The sequence below is a fragment of the Dendropsophus ebraccatus genome, chromosome 1, assembly GCF_027789765.1.
Source record: "Dendropsophus ebraccatus isolate aDenEbr1 chromosome 1, aDenEbr1.pat, whole genome shotgun sequence".
In the NCBI taxonomy this organism is placed as follows: Eukaryota; Metazoa; Chordata; class Amphibia; order Anura; family Hylidae; genus Dendropsophus; species Dendropsophus ebraccatus.
This window is the reverse complement of record NC_091454.1, coordinates 13,163,893-13,187,295: the sequence shown is the minus strand read 5'-3', so window position 1 is coordinate 13,187,295 and position 23,403 is coordinate 13,163,893. Positions and strand designations below refer to the sequence as shown.

The 23,403-nt window shown below is 46.0% G+C and overlaps 1 protein-coding gene across 4 annotated transcripts in view; it reads left to right on the top strand.

Annotated features, from left to right (window-relative positions):
- LOC138789091 (DENN domain-containing protein 5B-like) overlaps positions 1-23,403 on the top strand; it is an 88,591-nt gene that overhangs the window by 36,372 nt on the left and 28,816 nt on the right. For all 4 annotated transcript variants that reach the window (XR_011362695.1, XR_011362696.1, XM_069967663.1 and 1 more), the window contains 10 exons: positions 1,623-1,716; positions 10,433-10,564; positions 12,092-12,244; positions 12,884-12,962; positions 13,501-13,582; positions 17,062-17,190; positions 18,637-18,758; positions 19,096-19,241; positions 21,069-21,187; positions 22,804-22,991. Coding sequence is in view for 2 of the 4 variants with exons in the window: in XM_069967663.1 (XP_069823764.1) it covers positions 1,623-1,716; positions 10,433-10,564; positions 12,092-12,244; positions 12,884-12,962; positions 13,501-13,582; positions 17,062-17,190; positions 18,637-18,758; positions 19,096-19,241; positions 21,069-21,187; positions 22,804-22,991 (1,244 nt within the window). In the remaining 2 variants the exon portion in view is untranslated. The remainder of the gene's footprint in view (positions 1-1,622; positions 1,717-10,432; positions 10,565-12,091; positions 12,245-12,883; positions 12,963-13,500; positions 13,583-17,061; positions 17,191-18,636; positions 18,759-19,095; positions 19,242-21,068; positions 21,188-22,803; positions 22,992-23,403) is intronic.

Genomic DNA, 23,403 nt, shown 5'->3' with positions numbered 1-23,403 from the left:
TACAGGAATATAACTACTATAATACTGCTCCTATATACAGGAATATAACTACTATAATACTGCTCCTATATAAAGGAATATAACTACTATAATACTGCTCCTATATAAAGGAATATAACTACTATAATACTGCTCCTATATACAGGAATAAAACTACTATAATACTGCTCCTATATACAGGAATATAACTACTATAATACTGCTCCCTATATACAGGAATATAATTACTATAATACTGCTCCTATATACAGGAATATAACTACTATAATACTGCCCCCTATATACAAGAATATAACTACTATAATACTGCTCCTATATACAGGAATAAAACTACTATAATACTGCTCCTATATACAAGAATATACTATAATACTGCCCCTATATACAGGGATATAACTACTATAATACTGCCCCTATATACAGGGATATAACTACTATAATACTGCTCCTATATACAGGAATATAACTACTATAATACTGCTCTATATACAGGAATATAACTACTATAATACTGCTCCTATATACAGGAATATAACTACTATAATACTGCCCCCTATATACAAGAATATAACTACTATAATACTGCTCCTATATACAGGAATAAAACTACTATAATACTGCTCCTATATACAAGAATATACTATAATACTGCCCCTATATACAGGGATATAACTACTATAATACTGCCCCTATATACAGGGATATAACTACTATAATACTGCTCCTATATACAGGAATATAACTACTATAATACTGCTCTATATACAGGAATATAACTACTATAATACTGCTCCTATATACAGGAATATAACTACTATAATACTGCTCCTATATACAGGAATATAACTACTATAATACTGCTCCTATATACAGGAATAAAACTACTATAATACTGCTCCTATATACAAGAATATACTATAATACTGCCCCTATATACAGGGATATAACTACTATAATACTGCCCCTATATACAGGGATATAACTACTATAATACTGCTCCTATATACAGGAATATAACTACTATAATACTGCTCTATATACAGGAATATAACTACTATAATACTGCTCCTATATACAGGAATATAACTACTATAATACTGCTCCTATATACAGGAATATAACTACTATAATACTGCTCCCTATATACAAGAATATAACTACTATAATACTGCCCCCTATGTACAAGAATATAACTACTATAATACTGCCCCTATATACAGGGATATAACTACTATAATACTGCTCCTATATATATAAGAATATAACTACTATAATACTGCCACCTTTGGGTGAGATTGCAGTACTACGCCCTGTAGATGAATGGGCTTCCCTGATATGAGATTACATACTCGGCAGGGCACTGATTAGTATTATGTTGCGGTGATGACTTGGCGGCACTTTATATGTAAATAAGCTTTACCATTATGAATATTAATGATCCCTGTAAAATTTGTGACCCCCGTATTCCTCGAAAATTGATGCTTTTTAATTTGTCGATCCCCTGCCGCTCTGTGCCTGCGGTGTGGTATAGCCGCCGTCTGGTGGTGATGATGCTGCCTGGCAGTGTATAATGGCTATATACCCAGCGCGGCCTCCCGTCATCCCCTCTCTTGTATCCACAGTCGCTGGGTCAGCCGGAACGCCACGGCGCAGCGCAGGAAGGATCGCCAGCGGCAGCACTCGGAGCACCTCGGGTTAGACAACGACTTGAGGGAGGTACGTAGCCGCGGCAGAGGGCCTGCCAACACTAGACGGAGCAGCAGATGGCAAACTGCTCCGCGCTCATTTATTTTCTGACATAATTGGTTCGCCCTCCCACATCCTGAATTAACCCTTTACCTTCCCCCAAAATGAAAGGGGGGAAAATCCTTGTTTGTATCCGACTCCAGGAAAGTTGGGTGCCGACCAATATGAAGGTATCCAAAGATTGATAGTTATTTAATGGGTGAACACGCACTTTATAACTGGGCCTTTTGGAAACTTAAAGGGGTACTCCTGCGTAATAAAAAAAAAAAAAAAAAAAAAAAAAAAAATTCCAGTACTTACCAGCTGCTGTATGTCCTGCAGGAAGTGGTGTATTCTCTCCAGTCTGACACAGGGCTCTCTGCTGCCACCTCTGTCCATGTCAGGAACTGTCCAGAGTAGGAGAGGTTTTCTATGGGGATTTGCTCCTGCTCTGGACAGAGGTGGCAGCAGAGAGCACTCTGTCAGACTGGAGAGAATACACCACTTCCTGCAGGACATACAGCAGCTGGTAAGTACTAGGAGATTTTTTTTAAAACAGAAGTAAATTACTAAACTATATAACTTTCTGAAACCAGTTGATTTGAAATGAAACAATTTTAGCTGGAGTTCCCCTTTTTAAAAAAATTAAGTTGAGTAATGGCGGCCATATTGTGTGCTACCCAACTTTCCCAGAAGCTGATCGGCCTCTGCTTACTGAGCTTTTTTGTGTGCTTTGTGGGGGAATTGCATGATCGGTCACTGCAGTGATTTGTGCAAGGTGTTGAGCTCTGCTATATCTGTGCACACTAACCTGCTTTATGGATCCTACTTTGTAGTGTTTAGTGGGGAATTACTTAATAATCCTGTGATCTACACGTCTGCCCCCTGCTGGCCGACACAGACAGAGTACAAAGGATTGTGTCTTCCTATATCTTTCCATATAATGTGGTAAGCGGCGCCCCTCTTCTCAGCAGGTTGCCTCTCGTATTGCATCTCAGATCAATAAAATAAATGAGGATGCAGTACCAGATATAACCTATGGACAGAAGGGGTGCTGTTCACACAAACACATGAAGTGCATATTGTAGGGCACAGGTATCAAATCATCAGCTGTTGAAAAACTACAATTCCCATGATGCCTGGACTGCCTTTTGGCAGTCCAGGCATCATGGGAATTGTAGTTTTGCAACAGCTGAAGTGTTGCAGGTTTCACGCTTTTTAGGGGTGAAATAATATGCCAGATTAAAGGAATTTTATTGTTTTGAAAATACTTGATCTGGATTTTCTTAAAGGGGTTATCTAGGATTAGAAAAACATGGCTGCTTTAGTCTAGAAACAGCGCCACTCTTGTGTTTACTTTGTGTGCAGTATTGCAGCTCCGTTCCATTGAAGTGAATGGAGATAAATTGTAATACCACACACAGCCTAAGGACAGGAGTGGCGCTGTTTTTCATAAGAAGATTGTTTTTTGTTTTTTTTTCTATCCCTTGATAACCATTTATAATATAAAGAATTATATACCAGATTAAAGGGGTTGTCCGGCGATAAAAAATTATTCACAGAATAACACACATTACAAAGTTATACAACTTTGTAATGTATGTTATGTCTGTGAATGGCCCCCTTCCCCGTGTTTCCCCCCACCCACGCTAGACCCGGAAGTGTGGTGCATTATACTCGCCGCATCTCGTGTCGTCCACGGTCTCCGATCGTCAGCAGTGACGTCTTCTTCGGGAGGCCGGCGGATCTTCCCGAGTGCCGGCAACCCTCTGCAGCGTCATCCGAAGCTCAGCCGCGATTGGCTGAGCATAACTGTGCTCAGCCAATCGCGGCTGAGCGGCTGATGACGCGGCCACGTCATCAGCTGCTCAGCCGCGATTGGCTGAGCACAGTTATGCTCAGCCAATCGCGGCTGAGGTTCGGATGACGCTGCAGAGGGCGGCCGGCACTCGGGAAGATCCGCCGGCCTCCCGAAGAAGACGTCACTGCTGAGAATCGGAGACCGTGGTCGGCACGTGACAGGTAATGTATAGCGCACCACACTTCCGGGTACACGGGTGGGGGTGGTGGGACACGGGGAAGGGGGCCATTCACAGACATAACATACATTACAAAGTTGTATAACTTTGTAATGTGTGTTATTCTGTGAATAATTTTTTATCGCCGGACAACCCCTTTAAAGGAATTTTACATATGATTTTAAAGGGGGTTATTAAGGATTTAAAAAAAAAACATAATCTTTCTTGCTTAAACAGCGCCACCCCTGTGCTCAGATTGTGTGTGGTATTACAATCTGGCCCCATTCACTTCAATGGAACTGAGCTGCAATACCCACACCCAAACTGAATAGAAGAGTGGCGCTGTTTCTAAATGAAAGCAGCCATGTTTTTCTAACTTAAAAAAAAAACTCGAAACTAGTCAAAACTTGAAAATTCCTGAGGATTTAGGAAAATTCCATTAATCTGTCAACTGATCTGTTTTATGCCGGATTAAAGGGATTTTCCAAAATACTTTTTTAAGTTTTAAAAATGCTTGTTCCGGATTTCCTTAAGGGGACGTTCACACTTACCGGATCCGCAGCTTATTTTCTGCTGCAGATCCGCAGCAGATTTCATTTAAATAACTGAACACAGCATCAAATCTGCTGCAGATCCTGTAGGTGTGAACACACCCTTAAAGGGGTAGTGACCAAAAAAAATTCTTTCAAATCAACTGCTGCCATGAAGTGCCAGAGATTTGTAATTTACTTATATTAAAAAATCTCAAGCCTTCCAGTACTTATCAGCTGCTGTATGCCCAACAGGAAGTTGTATTATTTCCAGTCTGGACAGCAGGAGAGGTTTTCTATGAGGATTTGCTCCTGTTTTGGACAGTTCCTGACAAGGACAGAGGAGGCAGCAGAGAGCACTGTGTCAGACAGGAATGAAAACACCACTTCCTGCTGGACACACAGCAGCTGATAAGTACTGGAAGACTTGAGATTTTTTAATAGAAGTGAATTACAAATCTCTGGCACTTTATGGCACCAGTTGATTTGAAAGAAAACATTTTTTGGTGGACTACCCCTTTAAGGAGTTTTTCCCGGAACAAGTATTTTCAAAACTTGAAAATTTCTTTTAATCAGCATAAAACAGATCGGATGCCAATTTAAAGGAATTTTCTCAAATCCTTATACTTGTCCATATTAGCCCTTACTAGCACGGAGGTCCGTAGCCTCTCTCTGACTTGTTTTCCCACCTGGGTGACAGCCGGGTCCCCCTCCCGGGACGTTAGAGCCATCTGCCCCTGCGTCTTAGCAGGAGAAGCCCCCTTTGTCTGGGGAGGTTGAGGTCACGGCTGTTGCAGTCTGGCGCCGGCTCCACATCCCCGGACGCCGATTGAATGATTAATGCGGCCCGTCCGTTCCCTATAACCAGCACATAATATCATTTGCTTCTCCTCGCTAATGAAATCATTGCCGAGCCGCGTGTTTAATGAGCTGAGGACGGTTTACGAGGCTCTTAAAGGCACGGTTCACTGTTTTATTACCTCATGCACACAAATAGAGGCCGCAGACTGCATGTGGACCGTACCATTTAGCTATAGAGCGGGGGAGGCTTATATCCTCCCGTGTAATCGTGGACGAGTGTCACACACCACCCAGCGGAGATTTTGTCATTGATCTGAGCGGATTGAGGGGGAGGGGGGGAGTTGTTTTCATCCCGACCAAGTCACTTAGGACCACATGCGAGGCAACAATGGCGTCCATTATCTCGGTCAGATGTGGGCATGCTTCAGATTCCTGCCTGGCCACATAATCCGTCCTCTCAGCTGGTGACATTTGTCTCCGCACTTCTCCCGCTTCCATTTCCTTCCTCTGAGGGGTTATTACAACACGATAGGGGAGATTTATCAAACATGTAGTAAAGTGAGACTGGCCCAGTTGCCCCTAGCAACCAATCAGATTTCACCTTTAATTTTCCAAAGAGTCTGTGAGGAATGAAAGGTGGAATCTGATTGGTTGCTAGGGGCAACTGAGCCAGTTTTACTTTACTCCATGTTTGATAAATCTCCCCCGATATGTATATAAAGAGCAGTTCCCTCTAAGAACATGGCCGCCATTACCGCTTTCCTACAATCCTGGAGTTTGTGGCGTTCAGGTGCTTGGGAAAGATGTGTGACGACTAATTTCACCATTGTTTAGCGCATGGCGTTCATCTGTTCTCGGGCAGACGTGTCTGGAATATAGAAACGGCTAAATCCTGCTTGATAGGAGATCAGCGAGGAAATTGCCGCCTGAGACAGTGTGACTCCGCGCGAGTAGCTTAGCGAAGTGTACGTGTCACCCGGCGCCGGCAGACAGGGCTCAGACTATTAACACCTTGAGGGGAGCGCCATAGTGACCTTCATTTCCTATGGCAGGGATAGGGAATTCTAAAGAGGGGATGCCATGTTCTTCTGAGAGTTTGCTATTAATTGGATATGAGCGATTACTTGGGGATATATACAGATTCCAATATGATCATTGCAGGGTGTAAGGTATTTAAATGGGGTTGTTTGCCAAATGTTTTGTTCCTTTCAAATAAACTGGTGCCAGAGATTTGTAATTTATTCTATTAAAAAAAAAAATCTCAAGTCTTCCAGTACTTATCAGCAGCAGTATGTCCTGCAGGAAGTGGAGAGCAGGATAGGCTTTCTATGGGGATTTGCTACTGCTCTGGATAGTGCCTGACATGGACAGAGATGGCAGCATAGAGCACTCTGTCAGACTGGAAAGAATACACCACTTCCTGCAGGACATACAGCAGCTGATAAGTACTGGAAGACTTGAGATTTTTTATTTATTTTTTGTTACAAACTTTGCCCCATTCTGGCACCAATTGACTTGAAAGAAAACATTTTTCTTGAACAATCCCTTTAACAATATCTGTGATTCCCCAGCTTTGATAGTATAGTGTTAAAACAAAGTGGCTGCAATTCCAGTTCTGACCTGAGTGGTGCTGTTCCCCAAAATAAAGTTAAAAAGGTTGCTGCTTTACTGCTTGCTGCAATATATGTGCATTAAGCATTCTCGGCACCCCAGTGCTTGCTGGACGACTACTGATCGAACATTGGTTATATATCTATATCATCTTAGTTTTTGTAGAAAAGGCACAATAAATAAAATAACAGGAAACACCTGTAGGTATCTAGATTCTATTCAGCCATCCGGAAAAGCTGGGTGACAACTAACATGATGAGTAAAGGATGATCTGCAGATCAGGATATAATAACCGCTATTACAGCTCTGTCTCCCAGCTTACCCGGACTCCTGAATATTCAGTCTAGTTGTGCCCTAGAAGGAGAACGCTTTGTGGCTGCTGCAATATTTGTTGTCACCCAGCTTTCCTATCTGCCTAGTTATGTACCGATCCATCATCGCTGTATGACTAGGCCTGATTTTCTTGGATTGCCCATAGTGAAGTAGTAATGGCGGCCATGTAAGTTGTCACCCAGTTTTTCAAGAAACAGAAAAGTTAAAGGGGAACTTTTTTTTTGTATCAGTTATACAGATTTGTAAATTATTTTTAAAACTCCAGTCTTCGAGTACTTATCAGCTGCTGTATGTCCTGCATGAAGTGGTGTATTCTTTCTATTCTGACACAGCGCTCTCTGCTGACACCTCTGTCCATATCAGGAACTGTCCAGAGCAGCAGCAAATCTCCATAGAGAAAACCTCTCCTGCACTCCAGACTGTAAAGAATACACCACTTCCTGCAGGACATACAGCAGTAGTGGAAGACTGGAGATTTTTAAATAGAAGTCATTTACAAATCTGACACCAGTTGATTCGGCAAAATTATGTTTCTCTTGGAGTATCCCTTTAAATTGAGGGGGGAAAATATGAAATAAAATAAAAAAAAAATTATATATATATATTTAGTTATAGTGTGTGTGTGTAGATATATATATATATATATATATTAAACTTTTTCTTTAAAAAAAATTTGTTTAGTGGGATCTGCTCTTGTCCTGTGATGTCACGTTGTCTTTTATTTGCTTCATCTCATTGTGTTCTTTATGTTGCTGTTCTGTATTTACTTTGTCTTCTCTTTTCTTTTGCTGGGGTCATGTGCATGCCTGCCCGACTCTTCTTCTTCTCGTGTTTTTTTTTGTTTTGTTTTTTTTGCTTTCTGCCCCCGTATCGGCCGTCTCCTCATAAGCCGTCAGAGGAGAACTTACTGCGCCAGAACTCTATGGCATTCTGGGAGTGGGATCAGGGCTTCCCCGCTCCAGTACGGCCGCCCAAAAAATCCTTCTCTGAGTGCTGCCTGGTACGTCCGTCTGTCTGTTTGCTCACAGCTGCTTTTGCACCTTTGTTGGCCGTCCGTGACCCCTCATAGAGGCGCTCCCGACGCTTTGTAGTGTTGTTGGCTTTGAACCTGCCGCTCCTCTTCCCGTAACCCCCACCACTGTGCTTTGATGCTTTTGTCGATCACAGCTGAGCATTTGATTCCTTTGTTTAATTTACTGTCTCGTTTTTTTTATATCTTTTATGTTCTCACGCACACAAGTGTTCATCATGGCCGAATTTCTCCTCACTGTATACACATCACGCTCACTTGGAATCCATGCCAGCAAATCTGGCCATAGACATAAGAGAGGGGCAGAGCGTTGGCAGTGCCAGCTAAGATTGGGATCTGATGGCTGTAGTGGTCATACCCATGCTGGTGCCCATTGAGTGATCTCTGACCACCCATCGTGTCTATAGACACCACTGTATGAGGTCTTGTGCACACCTGCCATCATGGGGGAGAGTCAAGATGCGTCTATAGACTGTAGGATTGAATGTGTGTGAGGATGCCCCAACTCCCTTTGAGGATGGGAATGTAGAATTTTATCCCTTTTAAAGAAGTTGTCCAGGTGTGGAAAAACATGGCCACCTTCTTCCAGAAACTGTACCATGTCCTCAATTTGGATGTGGTTTTTATAGCTCGGTTCCATTGAAGTGAATAAGGTGTATTGTAATACCACACACAACCTGGGGGCAGGGGTGGCGCTCTATTTGCAAAAAAAGTAGCTTGGCTTTTTCAAATCTTGGATAATCTCTTTAAGGCGCCATTACAAAATAGTCATAAGCCAGAACCTACACAACTCAATTGGTCAACCATCTAACGTATATGGAGGCTTCCTGATAACTGTAGATGTCCGAGGAAGAGGTGGTTCAAGCAGTCGACTTCAACGTGACCGATACTTTGTTCTAGAGAGAGAGAAGCTGCCACTAGAGGAGGAGAGAAAAGAGGCTTTCAGCTGAATGAATGCATGGTCACTTAAGGATTAAGAGCAGATGCTCCTATAATAAGTTGGATCTGTCATTGATTTGCAAACCCTCTTGTGTCTATGGCCAGCTTAGTAGTAGTGCTGAGCAAACTTGCTGAGAGTTGGGGTTCGGCAACATCCGTCTGAATATCGCTGACTCCGAACACTCTGCTTTTGACTTCTGGAGAAGTTGGATGCATCCCTCGGGAGGCCTTGAAACCATGGATACAGTCATAAGCCGTATCCATATTTTCCTGGCAGTCCTAGGGCTGCATCCAACTTCTCTAGACTCAGGGAGTCTCATGCCGGGTTTTCAGCAAACATTGGCAAACCCAAATTATCGGCAAGTTCGCTCAACAATCCTATAATTTTGCAATTCAAACACTATGGGGGAGATTTATCAAACATGGTGTTAAGTAGAAATGTCTTAGTTGCCCCTAGCAACCAATCAGATTCCACCATTCATTTTTCAAAGAATCTGTGAGGAATGAAAGGTGGAATCTGATTGGTTGCTAGGGGCAGCTAAGACAGTTCTACTTTACGTCAGTTTGATAAATCTCCCCCTATGATTTCAAAATTTCTCCTGTTTAGAATTATGTCTCCATGGTAACAGACTACAAATCTATCTTGTGTAGTCTGATCCTGGAATCGTTCTCCCTATCATCATCTTCTACTTTCTGGACGAATGACAGGGCAGTGAGACATGAGTGTAGGCAGACTATGACTGGAATTGTACACAAGTCATAGCGATAGTCCGAAGACTAAATAAGTATATGTGTATATGTGTATATATAATATATAATATATATATATATATTAATAATATATATATTAATAATATATAAATGTGTATATATAATATACAATACACGTGTGAAACTACCACCCAGTGCTTTGCACTTGAAGTGTAACATGTTGTATAGAAGTACATACAGATTCATGTAGGAGTAACAACCATGGAGCTGTAGCGCTATCCTAGTCCATGGGTTGTGCCTGGTATTGCAGGATAAGTGGAGAATATGATATCATAGCGTTGCTCACACTTTGTAGTGTCCCTTTAAGAAGGAGACCTGGCCCAGATGATGGGGAGAAGAGAATAAAGGAGGCCGCTCTCTTCTTCCCATTCACTTTCATTATGGAACAATGGCGCGTCCTTCTGCTGTATTGTCCTTTAATGAAAGGCCGCTAACAATCACCCGCCTGCTCTTTAGTCACCCCCCATAAACCAATGATGGATGACTGCGGAGGTCAGAACCGCTACCCTGTATAGGGCTCTGTGCCAAGTCATGTGATCTAGCCTGCGCAGAGGATTTGGAGCTCTGTATCAGTAGAAAGTGACAAAAATGTGTGTTTACCCCTCGAAATTTTAGAGCTTTACTACACAAAACAAATCTCTTTATTTACGGCTTTTGTCTTCTTCCCATCACAGAAGTACATGCAGGAGGCCCGGAGCTTGGGGAAAACCGTGCGGCAGCCCAAGCTGTCAGATCTGTCCCCGGCGGTGATCGCTCAGACTAATTCAAAGTTTGTGGAAGGATTACTGAAGGAATGCCGGATGAAGGTGAGTGCCGCCGCCGCTGCTGCCGCCATCCGCTCGGGGAACCTAACCCAGATACAGGGTGGAGGGGAACTCTGTGTGGTGTGGATAAGAAGAGGGAGCGGTGTAGGTGAAGCACACACTATGGGTGGGGAGAAAGTGAGCGGGTGCATGCTCTATAGGGGCTGAACGAGTAAGGGTGAGAGGGTATGGGTGCTGAGAGAATAGGTGGAGAGAGAGAGAGGGTGCTCTGTAGGTACTTACCTAACATGCATGTGCTCTATAGGTGCAGAGAGCAAGACAGTATGTACTGTATAGAGGGCGAGGCAGTATGTACTGTATAGAGGGCGAGGCAGTATGTACTGTATGGAGGGCGAGGCAGTATGTACTGTATGGAGGGCGAGGCAGTATGTACTGTATGGAGGGCGAGGCAGTATGTACTGTATGGAGGGCGAGGCAGTATGTACTGTATGGAGGGCGAGGCAGTATGTACTGTATGGAGGGCGAGGCAGTATGTACTGTATGGAGGGCGAGGCAGTATGTACTGTATGGAGGGCGAGGCAGTATGTACTGTATGGAGGGCGAGGCAGTATGTACTGTATGGAGGGCGAGGCAGTATGTACTGTATGGAGGGCGAGGCAGTATGTACTGTATGGAGGGCGAGGCAGTATGTACTGTATGGAGGGCGAGGCAGTATGTACTGTATGGAGGGCGAGGCAGCATGTACTGTATGGAGGGCGAGGGGGAGGCAGCATGTACTGTATGGAGGGCGAGGGGGAGGCAGCATGTACTGTATGGAGGGCGAGGGGGAGGCAGCATGCACTGTATGGAGGGCGAGGGGGAGGCAGCATGCACTGTATGGAGGGCGAGGCAGCATGCACTGTATGGAGGGCGAGGCAGCATGCACTGTATGGAGGGCGAGGCAGCATGCACTGTATGGAGGGCGAGGCAGCATGCACTGTATGGAGGGCGAGGCAGCATGCACTGTATGGAGGGCGAGGCAGCATGCACTGTATGGAGGGCGAGGCAGCATGCACTGTATGGAGGGCGAGGCAGCATGCACTGTATGGAGGGCGAGGCAGCATGCACTGTATGGAGGGCGAGGCAGCATGCACTGTATGGAGGGCGAGGCAGCATGCACTGTATGGAGGGCGAGGCAGCATGCACTGTATGGAGGGCGAGGCAGCATGCACTGTATGGAGGGCGAGGCAGCATGCACTGTATGGAGGGCGAGGCAGCATGCACTGTATGGAGGGCGAGGGGGAGGGAGCATGCACTGTATGGAGGGCGAGGGGGAGGGAGCATGCACTGTATGGAGGGCGAGGCAGCATGGACTGTATGGGTGCCTAGGGGGAGGGAGCATGTGCTGTATGGCGGGTGGTTCCGGCCTATAAAGTCTAATAAATGACGCCGCCAAATTAGCCCGCTGTCTCTTTGGGTCACGCCACAAGTAGTCGTCGGCAAGTCCTCCGCAGAGCAGAATGGGTTTTGTCCTTGGTGGAGCTGAAGGGGTTAAGTGGCGTGACGCTGATGACGCTTCTATTTGATTAGACAAAGCGGATGCTGGTGGAGAAGATGGGACACGAGGCGGTGGAGCTGGGACACGCCGACGCAAATATAACCGGGTTAGAGGAGAACACGCTGATCGCCAGCCTGTGCGACCTGCTGGAGAGAATCTGGAGCCACGGCCTGCAGGTCAAACAGGTAAGCCAGACTGATGGGGACGCCATGACACCTCCCACAGGTCATGTGGGACTCATATAGTCCGGCCGCCTCCAAGGTCCTGATCGGTGGAGTTTTTCTTTTTACATTAGCCGATTGGCGCCAGCGGAGGATCCTGGAGTTTTCTTGTATTAAAAAAATCTCCAGTCTTCCAGTATGTATCAGCTGCTGTATGCCCTGCATGTCAGGAACTGTCTAGAGCAGGAGAAGTTTTCTATGGCGATTTACTACTGCTCTGGACAGTTCCTGACATGGACAGAGGTGGCAGCAGAGAGCACTCTGTCAGACTGGAAAGAATACACCACTTCCTGCAGGACATACAGCAGCTGATAAGTACTAGAAGACGAGAATATTTTGTAATAGAAGTAAATTACAAATCTCTGGCACTTTCTGGCACCAGTTCAGTTAAAAGAAAAAAAAAAAATTGGTAAACTACCCTTTTAAGGATATTATTTGTATGTGTATAGCACAGTTGTCTTCAATGAGTTCCCCCTAGTGGCCACTACAAGCATTCAAAATGTTATCGAGATTCAGATATTCACTTTGAGGCGTGGTTTATGAGAAAAACACTTAAAATTATTAAAAAAAAATTATAAAATGTGACATTTTTGTCTGTTACAGGGGAAATCTGCTTTATGGTCTCATCTTGTGCAGTATCAGGAGAGGGAGGAGAGGCACGAGCACAATCTGGAGTCTCCAAGTAAGTAGAGGAGTCTTCCTGGAGTGCCAGTAATAGGAAGTGGTGTATTCTTTCCAGTCTGACAGTGCTCTCTGCTGCCACCTCTGTCCATTTCAGGAACTGTCCAGAGCAGCATCAATTCCCCATAGTAAACCTCTACTCCTATAGACAGAGTTGGCAGCAGAGAGCACTGTGTCATACTGGAAAGAATACACCACCCCCTGCAGGACATACAGCAGCTGATAAGTACTGGAAGACTGGAGATTTTTAAATAGAAATAAATTACAAATCTGTATAACTTTTTTACACCAGTCGATTTGAAAGAAAAATATTTTTGCCGTTGTACCCCTTTAATGTGAACATATGGCATTGCAAAATGGCAGCAGACTGTCATGCCCCTCTTTACTGCTGCTACTTCTTTAATAAAGATATAGAACTAAGTTATAACGTTGTTAAAAAAAAAAATATATATTGCCAAACTACCGCTTTAAGATTTAACCACCTGAACTTTAAAATGTATTTTTATTTTATTTTTTTTTCCCTCCGCACTTAATTTTAGTTGCACTGGCCCCTGAGCGGAGGAAGTCTGACACTGGCGTTCCGATGCCGTCTTTACGTGTGTCACTGATACAGGACATGAGGTACGTTGTGTGGCCGTACAGCTGGTAAACAGGACTATTGCTGGGACTGTTAGGGTCATTTACACAGAAAGATTATCTGACAAAGATTTGAAGCCAAAGCCAGAAACAGACTATAAACAGAGAACAGGTCATAAAGGAAAGCCTGAGATTTTTCTGCTTTTCAAATAATTTCCTGGCTTTGGCTTCAAATCTTTGGCAGATAATCTGTCAGATAATCTTTCTGTGTAAATGGACCCTAATGCTAAGTTTACACGAGGCGATTATTGGCCCGATCGTAGGATTAACAAATTTTTTTTTTATAACGATCAGCGTTTAGACGATCCGATATATCGTACGGAAAAATCGTTTTGCGATTGTGCGCCCGCAGCCCGGCCCGCCCGCAGCTTGATTGGCTGAAGGGGAGCCGTTTGAAATTCCCGGCTCATCTCTTCAGCCAATCAGTGCGCTGAAGAGGGGAGCCGGGGATGTCCGAAGACCTGCTGCGTGGAGCAGGTAACGTATGTTCTTGGCCGCGGCGGTAGGGGCGATCGGAGCGGCGGCGGGGGGGGGGGGGCGGCAATCTGAGCGGCGGCGGGTGGGGGTGGCGATCGGAGCAGGGGTGGCGATCGGAGCTGCGGCGGGGGTGGCGATCGAGCCGGCGCAGGGGGCTGCGGATGAGCGGGGCGGGGGGCGGCCGGACTATCGCGCGACGACTGTTTACACGGAACGATCGGCGAATTTTTTGCGATCGTCGATTTATGAACATGTTAAAAGATCAAAATGAATGGTTTTTTTCGATCGTTCGCTGCGTTTACACGTACTATTATCGTTCGAATTCAATCGTTATCGCGAAAATTCACCCGATAATCGTTTCGTGTAAACTTAGCATTAGTCTCGTCCATGTTTATTAGATCCTATATTCTCTGTGTAATTTCCTATGTGTCAGAGCTTCTTTTGTCCGATACAAAGCTCCAGATCCCCTGCATGGGTAGTAATAGTAGATAAGCTGTCTGCAAATGTCTTACTGGAAATACATAGAGCTCAACAGTTAATCAGTATACGGTATGCTCCCCCTAGTGGTGGCTGCAGGCATGTGGAATTTATAATCCATGAAAGTACAGCCCCCATGATGCCCTGAGAGCCAACAATTGGACAGCAACATATTGGAGAACGCTGGCCTAGCAGGCCTAGAATAAACAGATACTTTCTTGCCTAAACAGTGCCACATGTGTCCTCGGGTTGTTTGTGGTATTACAACATCATTCCCTTCAATAGAACTGAGCTGCAATACCACACTCAAACAGAAGACAAGTGTGATGCTTTTTCTGGGGAAAAAAAGCAGCCGTGTTTTCAGGATTTAAACTATGTTTTCGCAATCGTTTTTTTTTTTTTTTTTTTTTTTTAATATATATAAGTTTTTAAAAAAAAAAACACAATGGAAAAACTGATACATTTGTGTGCATCCATTTTGATCCGCTTTTCTGTTGACTTCCATTATAAAAAAGGATCAAAACACGTTTTTTTTTTTTTTTATACGTACAAAAAAGCATAGACGACCGAATTTTTGTGTTTTTGTTGTTAACGAAGCATAATCAAAAACAGATGCACACAGATGTATTGATTTTTCTTTTACAGCTTTTTTTTTTTTCATTAGTTCTTTTGCAAAAATGTTGTGTGAACACAGCCTAAGCCTGAATAACCCCTTTAAGGAGGGTATTCTACCTCCATCTCTACTGGGGATAGCTGCTGTAGTTGGGTGATGGGATATCACTCTAAATTTTATCTCCCGGTATGAATAGTAATTAGCTTTAGGGTTTTTTTCTCAAGTGTAGATTTTTTTTTTAACTTAAAGGGGTAGTGCGGCGCTAAAAAATTATTCACTGAATAAAACACATTACAAAGTTATACAACTTTGTAATGTATTTTATGTCTGTGAATCGCCCCCTTCCCCATATCCCACCACCCCCACCCGGGTACCCGAAAATGTGGTGCATTATACATTACCTGATCCGTGTCGAGGCCGTCCGCCATCTTGTGCCAAACGTCATCTTCGGACGGCCAGCCGAATCCCTGCCGCCATTCCCCCTCCGCCGCGTCACAACTGTGCTCAGCCGCGATTGGCTTAGCATAACTGCTCAGCCAATCGCGGCGGCAGGGAGTCGGCCGTCCGTCCGAAGATGACGTTTGGCACAAGATGGCGGACGGCCTCGACACGGATCAGGTAATATATAATGCACATCACACTTCCGGGTACACGGGTGGGGGTGGTGGGACACGGGGAAGGGGGCCATTCACAGACATAACATACATTACAAAGTTGTATAACTTTGTAATATGTGTTGTTCTGTGAATAATTGTTTACCGCCGCACTACCCCTTTAAGTCAACACTAGGGGGAGCTCACTGAAGACAGGTTTATCTATTAAGTACAATGGGAATTGTATGACTCATTCTTAAAGAGTCACTGTCGTATTTTTTTTTTTTGCAGAAATCAATAGTCCAGGCGATTTTAAGAAACTTTGTAATTGGGTTTATTAGCCAAATCTGCCATTATCTGCATGTAAAAAGCCTTTTCCCAGGTCCCCCCCTCCTTCCTCTTTTTCATCCACTCTGAAAAATCTGAAAATTGTGACTTGTTGCAGGAGACGTCCCCAGTCTACTCTAGGGAGAGGGGAGGGGGGAGGAGGAAGGAGGGAGTTAGCCTGCAGCAGAAAGCAGATAACAGAGGATTACAGGCACAGAGCTGGGTGACAGCTGTAATCTGAGCTCAGACAGGTCACTGGTGATGGTCAGAACAGATAACGGGTGAGGGATTTGTAGATTAACTCTTTGTTGTCCTGTTTTGGTCTTTTCTTTAGCTCTCTCCATAGGAGAACAATGAAGACGGGGGGAGAGCTTCAAACTGCTTTTTCATGATAAAAATGCATTTTTCGGATAATAAACCCAATTACAAAGTTTCTTAAAATCGCCTGTACTATTGATTTCTGCAAAAAAAAAATTCACGACAGTGACACTTTAAGTCATTTCCTTATTGACTGACTGCTTTCTCAATCTCCCCTCTCAGTGGAGAGTCGGGAGACCCCCATACACTTAAGGTTGTCGGCCAATCCTACGGATATTGGCAAGTTTGGCCAATACACTTCTATTATATATGGGGACCATTACAGTAAAGTGAGACTGGGGTTAACCCAAGGTGCTCCCTCCCGTACAGGCTTGTTTCTGCTGCACTTCACGTTTTTCACTAAATCAGGGGATGAATAATTTATTTGGCCGTGCTCTGACATCAAATATTTACCACCTCGCTATTGAACATTGATCAGTAAGCTAAGAGTTTAGATGGTTTTTGCGACCTACAGTATGCTGTTCTTAAAGGGACAGAACATCCGTGTGTAAAGGAGCGCAGGACGGAGGGAGGTTACTACCAGACGTATGTGGTGCCGCTTTATTTGACCGTATTGTTCTGCGTCCGTCCGTATTGACGTCTACGATCTTCATTTTCAGACATATCCAGAACCTGAGCGTTATAAAGACTGATGTGGGCAGAGCCCGGGGCTGGATACGGCTGTCCCTGGAGAAGAAGCTGCTCTCCCAGCATCTCAAGCAGCTGCTGACCAACCAGATGCTCACCAAGTAAGTGGCTGCCAACATGGCAAGAGAGCGGCGTATACCATGCTGGGGAGCGCTGCGACACCGGGACACAAAGTAACATGTTCCTAGGCTGTTGGATTTTCCATATGGCAAGCTGAATACAGGTGCCAACCAATTATGGCCAGTCTGCACGTAACGTCCATGTGGTCCTGGCTCTGCTGCCTGCCTGGGCTGAGGTCATGTGGTCCTGGCTCTGCTGCCTGCCGGGGCTGAGGTCATGTGGTCCTGGCTCTGCTGCCTGCCTGGGCTGAGGTCATGTGGTCCCGGCTCTGCTGCCTGCCAGGGCTTAGGTCACGTGGTCCTGGCTCTGCTGCCTGCCGGGGCTGAGGTCATGTGGTCCTGGCTCTGCTGCCTGCCGGGGCTGAGGTTATGTGGTCCTGGCTCTGCTGCCTTCCGGGGCTGAGGTCATGTGGTCCTGGCTCTGCTGCCTGCCTGGGCTGAGGTCATGTGGTCCCGGCTCTGCTGCCTGCCGGGGCTGGGGTCATGTGGTCCTGGCTCTGCTGCCTGCCGGGGCTGGGGTCATGTGGTCCTGGCTCTGCTGCCTGCCGGGGCTGGGGTCATGTGGTCCTGGCTCTGCTGCCTGCCTGGGCTGGGGTCATGTGGTCCTGGCTCTGCTGCCTGCCAGGGCTGAGGTCATGTGGTCCTGGCTCTGCTGCCTGCCAGGGCTGGGGTCATGTGGTCCTGGCTCTGCTGCCTGCCTGGGCTGAGGTCATGTGGTCCTAGCTGTGCTGCCTGTCTTGGCTGAGGTCCTAATCCTATCTACGCTGCTTGCATCAGGGGCTCATGGGTCCTAGCTGTGCTGCCTGCCTGGGCTGAGGTCATGTGGTCCCGGCTCTGCTGCCTGCCTGGGCTGAGGTCACGTGGTCCCGGCTCTGCTGCCTGCCTGGGCTGAGGTCACGTGGTCCCGGCTCTGCTGCCTGCCTGGGCTGAGGTCACGTGGTCCCGGCTCTGCTGCCTGCCTGGGCTGAGGTCACGTGGTCCTGGCTGTGCTGCCTGCCTGGGCTGAGGTCACGTGGTCCCGTCTCTGCTGCCTGTCTGGGCTGAGGTCACGTGGTCCCGGCTCTGCTGCCTGTCTGGGCTGAGGTCACGTGGTCCCGGCTCTGCTGCCTGCCTGGGCTGAGGTCACGTGGTCCCGGCTGTGCTGCCTGCCTGGGCTGAGGTCACGTGGTCCCGGCTGTGCTGCCTGCCTGGGCTGAGGTCACGTGGTCCCGGCTCTGCTGCCTGCCTGGGCTGAGGTCACGTGGTCCCGGCTCTGCTGCCTGCCTGGGCTGAGGTCACGTGGTCCCGGCAGCGCAGCCTATACTGACGCTGAGCTTGTAGGAGTATATGCAGTTCCAAGTCTACATACTTCTGGTTCGGCTGATCCTTTGTTCTAGCTTGTATAAGGCTATACTGCTCTGGGTGCACTGACAGTCATTTCCCTTGCAGGAAGTTATACAAGCGTTACGCCTTCCTGCGCTGCGAGGAGGAGAAGGAGCAGTTCCTCTACCATCTCCTGTCCCTGAATGCTGTGGACTACTTCTGCTTCACCAGTGTGTTCACCACAATCCGTGAGTTCACCTGAACCTTAGAGGAACACTCCATGCTTATCCCGTATTATCCTATGCCTAATGCAGGGCCGGAGCATGACACAGGGATTCTCTGGGGATATTTGTATCGCTCCGCCCCTGCATTAGGCATAACATAATGGACTGTTCCTTTAATCATCCCCTCAGATTTCATTGTGTAACCCCCCCCCCCCCCCCCCCATAGACCAGTGACGACTCCATGAAAGAATTTTTCGTGTAATCTCCAGGCGCTAGAGCCGCGTTATCTGCCAGGACACTGACCCACTTTTTATGCGCTCGATGTGAGAATGTGACACAATGAATCTTCTCTCGTCCCCAGTGATTCCGTACCGAGCGCTGATCATCCCCATCAAGAAGCTGAGCAACGCCATCACCACATCCAACCCGTGGGTGTGCGTCTCCGGGGAGCTGGGGGACACCGGCGTCATGCAGATCCCCAAGAACTTGCTGGAGATGACATTTGAGGTTTGTTTAGCACAACGGTTGCTGATCGTATCTTAATGCTGCCTCTGGGGTTCTTGACTCTCTTTTTTTTAATTTTTAAGGATCTTCAAGGAGTTTCCCACCTGAATTATTAAAGGGGTTGTCCAGGCTTACAACAACATGGCTGCTTTCTTTCAGAAACAGCACCACACTTGTCCTATGTTTTAGTTCCTTTGACGTCAATAGAGCCGGACTGCAGTACCACTCACAACCTGAGGACAAGGGTGGCGCTGTTTTTGCAAGAAAGTAGCTGCTTTTTTTTTTTTTCTTATCTTTTTTAAACCACTTTTATTTATAATCACTCTACAGAAAGTCAAACGTCCGGATTGAGTATATCATCCATCGCTAGTCAAGGTCTGTGCGATCTTTGTTTAGGAACATCTTAAAGGGATTATCCAGTGTTAGGGTCCTATTACATGGAAGGACTAACGATAAAACGATCGCAAACGAGATTTTGTTAACCTGAAATCGTTCACCATATTACACAGAACGATGGTCGTTAGTTACGATCGTTACTATAATCGTTCATTCCTTCTGATCCAGGCAGAACAATGTGCAATTACACTGAACGATTAGTGAAAAAATGCGGAACTTGAGCGAACGAATGTGGAATTATGGCGAACGATTAATGATAATTCTAGGTTCAGATAGAAATCAACGATGAACAACACACACGATTTTTCGATTGTTGCCTGCAGTTATACAGAACGATTATCGTTTAAATTCGAACGATATAACGATTTTTCGCACGATAATCGTCCCGTGTCATAGGGCCCTTAGAAAAACATGTCCGCTTTCTTCCAGAGACAAAGACTCTTGTCTCCAGGTCAGCGGTAGTTTGCATTTAAACATTTTGAGTTGCAAAACCCGCACCCAAACTGGAGACAAGAGTCGAGCTGTCTCTGGAAGAAAGTGGCCATGTTTTTCTAACGCTGGATTATCCCTTTAAAGCGACACCCCTACTTGAGTCAAATAGACAATTGCTGGTTATTTAGGGCTCTAATAATTCTGTCGTCATTTGCTAAAAGGCCAATATTATCCTGTATATTAGGACCAGCGATCAAGAAATCATTGGCTGTCAGCTACACATCTTCTTGTGTAATAGGGGGGAGGTGCAGCTGACAGCTGATTGTACCAAGAGCCGCACAAATAGTTCATGCATGACTTCCCATGGCCAGTTAGCCCCACCTAGTGGCAGCCTTTAAATCTGGATGCTGAGACCCTTTACTGATCCCTAGAACAGGCCGACCACTTTTCTGCTCCTTCACTCTAGTGGGGTGTCTCAGCATCTGGACCACAACCAGAGGATTTTTTTTTTCTTTTTTCTTTTTCCAAATTAACTGGTGTCAGAAAGTTTTATATAGATATGAAATTTAAAAATTTTCAGTACTTATCCGCTGCTGTATGTCCTGCAGGAGGTGGTGTATTCTTTCCAGTCTGACACAGTGCTCTCTGCTGCCACCTCTGTCCATGTCAGGAACTGTCCAGGTTTTCTATGGGGATTTGCTGCTGCTCTTGACAATTTCTGACATGGACAGCAGGTGTCAGCAGAGAGCACAGAGTCAGACTGGAAAGAATACACCACTTCCTGCAGGACATACATCAGCTGATAAGTACTGGAAGACTGGAGATTTTTAAATAGAAGCAAATTACAACTCCTGTATAACTTTCTGATGCTCTTTTGATTTGATAGAAGAAAAAAAATTGCCTGGTTTCACCTTTAAAGTTCAGAAACACTTTAAGAAACAAATGCAGGTTATACAGGGATGCATATATTGTTCTCACCTTCCCATGTCCCTTATCCATCAGTGTCAGAATCTGGGCAAGCTCACCACAGTCCAGCTGGGACACGACAACTCAGGACTCCTGGCCAAGTGGCTGGTCGACTGCGTCATGGTCAGGAACGAAATAACTGGGCACACGTACAAGTAAGCCATTTGCCGAATTGGATTTATTATAATTTGATGTGAAGTTTTTGTAAGAGAAGACTGAATGTTCCCAAGCGACAAGATTATGTCCTGTAGTATGAAGCCTTGGGCGACCTTTACTGCTTAAAGAAGTCGTCCAGTGAAAATTTTTATTAAAGTATTGTATTGTCCCCCAAAAGTTATACAAATCACTAATATGCACTTATTACGGGGAATGCTTATAAAGGGCTTTTTTTTCCCTGCACTCACCACAGCATCAAGGCTTCACTTCCTGGATGACGTGGTGATGTCACTTCCTGGATAACATGGTGATGTCACGTCCCGACTCCCAGAGCTGTGGCTGCTGGAGAGGATGATGGCAGGGGGACACTGAGGGACACGGGGCACTGGAGGGACACTGAGCACCCCCCTGCCATCATACTCTCCAGCAGCCACAGCCCACACAGCTCTGGGAGTCGGGTCATGACATCACCATGTTATCCAGGAAGTGACATCGCCATGTTATCCAGGAAGTGACATCGCCATGTTATCCAGGAAGTGACATCGCCATGTTATCCAGGAAGTGACATCACCATGTTATCCAGGAAGTGACATCCCCATGTTATCCAGGAAGTGACATCACCATGTTATCCAAGAAGTGACATCCCCATGTTATCCAGGAAGTGACATCACCATGTTATCCAGGAAGCGAAGCCTTGATGCAGTAGTAAGTGCAGGGAAAAAAACACTTTATAAGCATTTCCTGTAATAAGTGTATATTGGGGATTTGTATAATTTTTGGAGGGCAAAACAATAGTTTAATAAATTTTTTGCCAGACTTCTCCTTTAAAGGTGTTCTCACGATTGGTGGTGGTGAGGGGGGGGGGGGGTTAGTTATAACCTATCCTTAATATGGGTCTCTATGTAAGACAGATGCCGCTATGTATTATTATCTACCATATACATCTAATAATCTGTGACCCTGGCCTGATTCCGTCCCCGGACGCTTCATCTCTCCAGCGTGTCACATACTGTATATGAAGTGGCGGCAATCATGGTCATGCGGATATTGTAGCTCAGTCTCCTCGTGATACACGGACTATTTTTAGCCTCTTCTGAGAATGGCGGATATGCCCTTGTTCTGTAATTGTCTCACGGATCGGGCCTGACATATTGGTGCAAGGCAGAAAAGTGGTGAATAAGCTCCCCTCCTCCTCCTCTTCCTCCTCCTCCTCCTCCTCAGATTAGTGTCGCTTTGGGGGCGGCTCGGATCTAGGGCATTAGTTTCTGCGTTCCAGGTGCCGTTGTCTGTAGGGACCCGTAGTCCTTCTCATCTGTTTATCGCGGCTGTAACACTGAGCTGCAGTAGAGATTCTCCAGCTCCCTGTGAGGCGCAGTGCGATGCGTTGCATTGTGGTAGATGTAGCGGATACACCGGATACAGCACAGCATAAGAAGATGTCGCCTCCGTCTAAGAGCCGGGGATGGGGAACCCAGCTGTTGCAAAACTACAATTCCCATCATGCCTGGACAGCCGAAGCATGATGGGAATTGTAGTTCTGTAACGACTAAAGAACCTGACTTTGACTCCTGTGGTTCAGGCAGATGTAAGAATTCTTCTTTGTATTTGGTTGTAGGTTCCCGTGCGGACGTTGGTTGGGGAAGGGAGTGGACGATGGAAGCCTGGAGAGGGTCCTGATCGGAGAGCTCATCACACCCGTGTCTGACGATGAGCTTGGAAAGCAAAGTCGGACCCCCCCTCTGCAGAAATCGCCCACCATGGCCCGCCGGCTGAGCATACCCTCCCTAACAGGGAAGAACCCCAGTAAGTGTATGGGTTGGGGGCCTGGGGCCGCACAACAGTGGACTCTATCATGTGCTGTATCCTTATGTATACACTGATCAACCATAGCAAAAAGCCAAGTGATGCAAATAACATGGAGGATCTGGTGACTGTGACACGGCCGAAAAGCCATAGGTCAGAGCATCTCTATTCTGGCGGGGTTGTGGGGTGTCGTCCATATTGACAGAGGGTGCTCCAAGGAAGGACACCCATGGACCAGGGATAGGGAGATGGGCACCAGAGGTATATTGATGTATGGGGAGTGAAGGTCCGATCCCACAGAAGAGATACTGTAGAGCAAACAAGTCCCATCCATGGAGGCCGCACTGTACAGGACACATCACAGGGATATGGAGGCCGCACTGTACAGGACACATCACAGGGATATGGAGGC